This window comes from Glycine soja, chromosome 11 (genome assembly GCF_004193775.1).
Source record: "Glycine soja cultivar W05 chromosome 11, ASM419377v2, whole genome shotgun sequence".
Taxonomy (NCBI): domain Eukaryota; kingdom Viridiplantae; phylum Streptophyta; class Magnoliopsida; order Fabales; family Fabaceae; genus Glycine; species Glycine soja.
Genome location: NC_041012.1, coordinates 18465669 through 18472349, shown reverse-complemented (window position 1 = coordinate 18472349; position 6681 = coordinate 18465669). Strand labels below are relative to the sequence as shown.

The 6681-nt window shown below is 31.8% G+C and overlaps 1 protein-coding gene across 1 annotated transcript; it reads right to left on the bottom strand.

Annotated features, from left to right (window-relative positions):
• Positions 1-570: 570 nt before the first annotated feature.
• Positions 571-5259, bottom strand: LOC114373799 (G-type lectin S-receptor-like serine/threonine-protein kinase At4g27290). The gene is made up of 7 exons (XM_028331346.1): positions 3831-5259; positions 3266-3397; positions 2945-3096; positions 2657-2867; positions 1732-1969; positions 1487-1637; positions 571-1049 (listed from the first exon to the last, which is right to left on the bottom strand). Exons 1-7 carry the CDS (start codon positions 5092-5094, stop codon positions 738-740), a joined length of 2460 nt encoding a protein of 819 aa, XP_028187147.1. The 5' UTR covers positions 5095-5259; the 3' UTR covers positions 571-737.
• Between the last annotated feature and the right edge of the window lie 1422 nt (positions 5260-6681).

Genomic DNA, 6681 nt, shown 5'->3' with positions numbered 1-6681 from the left:
TTCAGTTATGAGCTATGAACCATACAATCACACGACTATAAGCCCTTTAAGGGTGACGAGTTAATGCGCAATGAGTATTGTGACCACTGTGGGAACCCGACGAGTTGAATCACTTTAAGCTTGTGCCGATCTCTCATGATTGAAGCATTCTCGCAAAATAGCGTAACCCTAACTGGTCTAACTATGATTTTACCTAGTGAGAGTGACATGACTTACAATTGTGTGGTATGTCTTATCATGTACTCCTATGCGTTCGACAATGTCTTTCACTGACATGGTATCACATTGCATATATGATTGAGTCTTAGTGAATCTGTTGGATAACGCATGTGTAATGATCATTGTGACTTGTTATGTGATGGTGTATAATGAATTGTTTTAGTGTGAGATGCAGTATTGTATTTGAGATGTGTTGTCTTGAATATGTGATTAATCATGAAGACATGAAATGTGATTTGTGATTAAATTCTAGGACAAGTGATGTTACATGTTGAGTGTTAAAATGATGCGAACTATACCAAAGTTGAGCCTTGTTATACCTATATTGTTGTTATAATTATATTATTGTTATATTTATATCATATTTGTATGCTTTCATTTATCTCTTTAATCGTATCATAAGTTATTTTCTGAGTTCTATCCCAAATATTTACAAGTGCTTTATATTCCAATTAATTTGTAAATAAAGTTCTTCCTAAAATCCTTATTCCTTGTATCATCAACACACTAGTATTCTTCTATCGTGCCTCTAACAAGGACACTGTAGCTTCATTTTGTGAACATGCTCCAACACTTCTCGAAGAAGATTCTAGCTGAATTGGATACTGAATTGTTCCTGTGTAGAACCCAGGTTGGCTTGGATCAGGCAACAACTTTTCACCATTCAACATTAAAACCACAGATGACATGTTGGGTCTATTTTCAGGTGTTTGTTGCACACATAGCAGACCCACATGAATACATCTGAGTATTTCATGTGGAGAGACTGGATCATCTAATAGGTCATCTATTAGCTCAAGTGGCTTTTCTTCAATCCACAGTCTCCATGCCTGAAATGTCATGAAAGCCAACAAATGAAAGTCAATGCCTACTCAATTTTTTTTGAAGTTTTCATTGCTAACATAAGTTCAAGAGTTTTGAAAGACAACTTAATAAAAGTTCATCATATTTGAATTTTTCAAATATAGTCACTTGTTAGAGGTTGAAGAACTATTTTAAAGTCAATTTCATGCTAAAGGAGTGGCCAAAAGTCAAGGCTTTGAACATAAATGAGTTTACTTTCAATTGTTTGACTTTTTTTAGTTATATGAATCAAGTATAAATATATTTTTATTCTAAATTTCTAACCTGTTCATTGCTATCTATTCAGATTAGAGCATCCAAGATGTTTTATTAGTATACAACCTAAACAGGTAGTATTGGATGATTGCAGCTAGAAATATATAATACATCAAGATAAATAAATAAATAGACTTTAAAAACTTACATGACTAAGAAGATTAAGATGATGCTCAGAGTCTTGGAAATTCCGATTCTTTCTCCCACTTATTATCTCCAGCACAATTACACCAAAGCTAAATACATCAGATTTGATTGAAAAATGTCCATGAAGTGCATATTCAGGAGGCATATAACCACTGCAGCATAACCATGAAATAACAATTTGGATGTCAAATGGGGTTGCAACATAGTAAAACTACTTAATTGACTCATTAAGTACTCAGTACTTACTATGTTCCCATCACTCTATTTGTATTAGCCTCAGCTTGATCTCCTCCAAATGTTCTAGCCAAACCAAAATCTGATATCTTTGGATTCATATCATTATCTAGAAGAATGTTGCTAACTTTGAGATCTCTGTGGATGATTCTTAATCTAGAGTCTTGATGAAGATAGAGTAGCCCTCGAGCAATACCATCGATGATTTGAAGGCGCTTTGTCAGATCTAGTTGTTTACTTTGTGTTGAATCTGACAAATTTCAATTAACTACATACAGTTAAAACTCTATAAATTAATAATGTCAGGACCCAAAAAATTTATTAATTTAGAGAATTATTAATTTATTGATAAATTAATAATTATTAATTTAAAGAGTTTTTAAGTAATTATACTGCACATACCAAACAAAAAGGTAAATTAGTCTATGCCTCTTAGAATTATGTTGCAGCGAACCTTGGGATTCAACGTAAATTAGTAACTACTGTGTTCATATGGATTGGAAATCAATAATGACTTTTGAAGTACAGTAAATGTAAACAAGAGGAACAAATGTGTTCAATGTATTCTTAAGCAAGTTTGACATATATTGAATGCAATAAGAAAAGTTAGAGATGAGCTCCAAATAGACTTGAACTTTAAAGGAAAACAGACAACTATTAAATCATATTTCAATAGAGTGTAATATATTTTTTTCAGTTTCTATAAATTATTAATTTATGATTTTCTTGAGATCGAAAATTATAAAGGGATCTCACGAAAAATTATTATCTTATTATTTTATTGAGTTTTTTAATTTTTTACATTGGCTCAAGTCGGGACCGGATAAATTTATTTTAGAGAGTTTATTAATTTACCGAGTATTAATTTGAAGAGTTTCTACTATAACAGCAAAAGCAAAATGAAAAGCCAAAATTTGCATAGTGTGAAATTTCAAACCAAAAATGAAGTAATCCAAGCTTCTGTTGGACATGTATTCATAGATCAAGAGCCTTTCTTTTTGGTGAATAGAACATCCAAGAAGTTTTACAAGATTGCGGTGCTGAAGTTTTGCCATCAACATGACTTCATTTTTGAACTGCTCTGCTCCTTGCTCAGAAGTTTTTGCAAGCCTCTTGACTGCAATCTCTTGTCCATCTTTCAATAAACCCTGACAATAATTTTGAAATTTTGGTGAAGATGATTTATCCTACTAACCGAAGCTTATTTGATGTAAAATTTAACTACCTTGTATACTGGTCCAAAGCCACCTTCTCCTAACTTTTTACTGGGTGAAAATTGATCTGTAGCATTAGAGATGGTTGAAAAATCAAATATTGTTGATAACTCCACATCTTCCTTCTCCCTTTTGTATTTCCAGTGAAATATTTTTAGCATCTCTGAAATAAAGGTAGGAGATACCAATTTGGTATCATTCACAATTTAATATAAGGAAGAATATGAATGAGACTTAAGAATTGAAAACTTCTCTTCATTCTCATAGTTAATTTACATTCTAATTTTTGAGTATATCATTAAGTGTCAAATTCTACTTTTTCATAAACTCACCTCTCTTTGCGAGCTTCTTTCTCTTCATATATGTGAATGTGACCGATCCAAGTACCATGATGAATGCAACAATGCCTACTACTATCCCTACAAGCTTCTTGTTATCAAAGCTCTGGTCATTCCCTCTATGATCTGTGAGGAATAACAAAGCATTCTACATCAACAAACAAGCTGCATGAAGATTGCAGTTTAGGATAAAAAGAAAAAAGAACGCAAATAAAGGGCAAATAAAAAAAAAATCTCAGATCACATACTGTGACAAAATGATTGACTACCTAGCATTGGTGTATAAACTATTTTCTATGTCACAATTCCAGCAACAAGAACCACCTAATTATTATTCTTGTTACCACAAAACATTCCTTCTCTTTTCTTGTTCTGCTTTCTTCAACAAGTAAATGAATTTCTTTCAGAAATTGTACACACCAAAAGCTGCCTTCAAGGTTCACCATCATAGAATGTGGATTTTCATTGTACAAACTCAACTAAACGCATTTTATACATTTCTTTCTGTCATGTTTGACTGAAATCTAAAAGATGACAATATGGGAAATGAAAAAAATACCTAACTCTGAAGCTGCAAGCCGTATGTAAATATCTTGTCCTTGGTCTGTGTGTCTTGTCAAATCCACAATGTTATCAAACCAAAGCAAACACCCTCTCCCATCAACATCTACATTTGCATATGCTGTACAAGAGCAGTTTTTCAAACACAATTTCTCACATTTCTCAAGGTTCAAACTCTTGTCATACCAAGAAGAAGAAGTATCTGGCAATTTCATTCCTGCGTACTTTTGAAACACATCACCTTCACAACTCAAGTTTATTCTTCTAACACACCCACCAGACCAATCTAATGCACTCCATTTCTCATAAAACTTGGGTACAAAACCTTCCAAGCATGTACATGTTTTTGGAGAGTTAGTAACATTACACAAAGAATTCACATCACAAAAGGCATAGTATTCACACTGATCCATGGGACGAGTTGATAAAATCTCCCAATTCCCAGTCCGTTCGGACCATAACAAACGTTGCACAAAGCCTGATGGATTGATCACTAACATAGTAACAGTTCCAGCCTTCAGGGTTTCATATTGGTAAGTGACTTCCTTGTCATTAATCGCTAGCGAAAAAGTTACAAGGCTAAGCATTCTTCGCCAAGAAACTCCACTGAAAACAAAGCCAGTCCATGACCCTGCTCTGCTAAATAAAATTTCTCCCTTTGTAGTAACCAGTTGAGGAAATCCATGAGCATCTATGTGATATGAAAACTCACCAGAACCGGGATCTTCTGCGTTTTTCCAAGATGTGAGAGACCTATAAGGACCAGAAACTAAGTTTGTCCTAAGTTTCATTCCTGCAAGAAAAGTGTTACCAGGGTAATCAAAACTTTCCCACAAAAAATTCTCTTTTTTGCTGTTTCCATCTTTCACAACAAGATTTCCCGAGTCTAGAAGCTGCATAATTGGTTTCTCAGCAATTCTTGATGAATTGGAGAACCACACAGTAGTACTCCTTGAGCCATCAAGAATAACAGGATCTCCTTGATGTGTTAGTGTGAGAAATGCTGTTGAGTCTTTAACTGGGGCATCTTTGTTGGCAACCCACACAATAGTCTTTGGTGATATGTTCTTGTACCATATACCAAAGTATTGGCCTTGTGAATTTCCAAAGTTGAAGAATCCTGCTTCAAAAGTTCCAGCAGAAGAAACTAGGGTCCTATTGCCTTGGATTGACTCATTTGGAGTAATTATAGCGAGGGTGCCTTGTATTAATAACGTGGAAATGAAGAAGCAGAAGAAGAAAAATCGGACCATTATTAACATTCGTGTTTATGATTGTTTTGCCATGGTTACAACAGGCCTCCAAAGTTCATTTAATCAAAATTCATTTGAATGAAAAGGGTGAGTCCAAGCTCGTGGCATGACCTTGCTGTGTACAATTGAAAAGTCTTCAAACTAACATTGAGGCTGCATTTTTGGACCGACATCCCAATAACAAGACAACAAATTCTCTCATGTTGAATTTTTACGCGTCTATTACATATGAAAAAATTTGCATGTATCTTTAGGTTATGTTGAACAAAATTAACTGAAAAATTAGTTAAAAATTGAAAAGTTAACAAATAACTAAAAATTAATGGTTGAAGTAGTTAAAAAAATATAAAATGAAATAAAAATAATAAAATTATGATTTATTTTAAAAAGATAACAATAAAAATGAATAAATATATTAAAGATAAAAGTAAAAGAAAATATAAAAAATTAAAAATTAGTATTTTAAAAACGTTATTTCAAGTAACATTTTAAAAAATTAAAGAAATTATTAAAAAATTTATTTACCGAATATTCAAATAAATTTTTAAGCTAATAAAAAAATTAAAAACTAACTAAAATTTCTTGTTAGACATAATTAAAAACTACCTAACCCTAGAAATTTTTTAACTCGATCCTATTTATTCAGTTTCTAAGAAGAGAGAAATGAACACAATATTTTTACATGAAGCAGTGGTGTGAAAATTCAAATGAGAGAATTCATTTTCGGGATAAGAAAGGGTCAGTGCAAGTTGTAACATGAATGAAAAGAGGGACCGGAACAAGGAAGTTAACAATGTCTTAGCACGCCCTTTGGGCCAATGTACTTGATGAGATATGTAACTACTCTTTGTTTTTTTTTTTTTTTTGTGAATGATGAGATATGTAATTACCACTACAGCTGACAGGTTGTCTTGATATGGACGTATGGAACCATAGTCTTGACTTTCATATAAGCTCCCATTGAAATGCAATTACTTTTTTCATGGGACTTATAAAGTTATTTTTTTAATTTTTTTTGTCCTCGTCATTTTAGTCCTTATATTATAGTTTTTTTTTGTTTTAGATTATAATATGTAAATAATTTACTATTAGTCTCTATCAAATGTTTAAAAAATCCAATTTAAATGAATAAAATATTATACGAACAAAAAAGAATAATATATTACGAGGACCAAATATTTATGAGGACCATTTAAATTTTTTTTATAAGGACCAAAACCCAAACAACAATAATAATTATGGAAACCAAATATATATTTAAGCATATATTAATAAACAAATAATGTCAATTTAGTTAATATATATTAAGTTAAGGATTTAGTATTTGTTTTTCCTAAACTTTTTAGTATTTATGTTTTTTATCCTTAAACTTTTTGTTGACCGCGTCTAAACTTATTTTTTTGTTCACACCTTTACTTATTTTCGGTCTATACCTTTAATCCTTATTATCTATTTTCATCATTAATTCCTAATCTGACCATATACACACGCGCCTTTAATTAGGTGATGTCATATTGTCTAAAGAGTGACATGATATTTACATCACACAAACATTTAATTTATTTTTTAAAAAAAATTATTTTATTTAAATTTTTT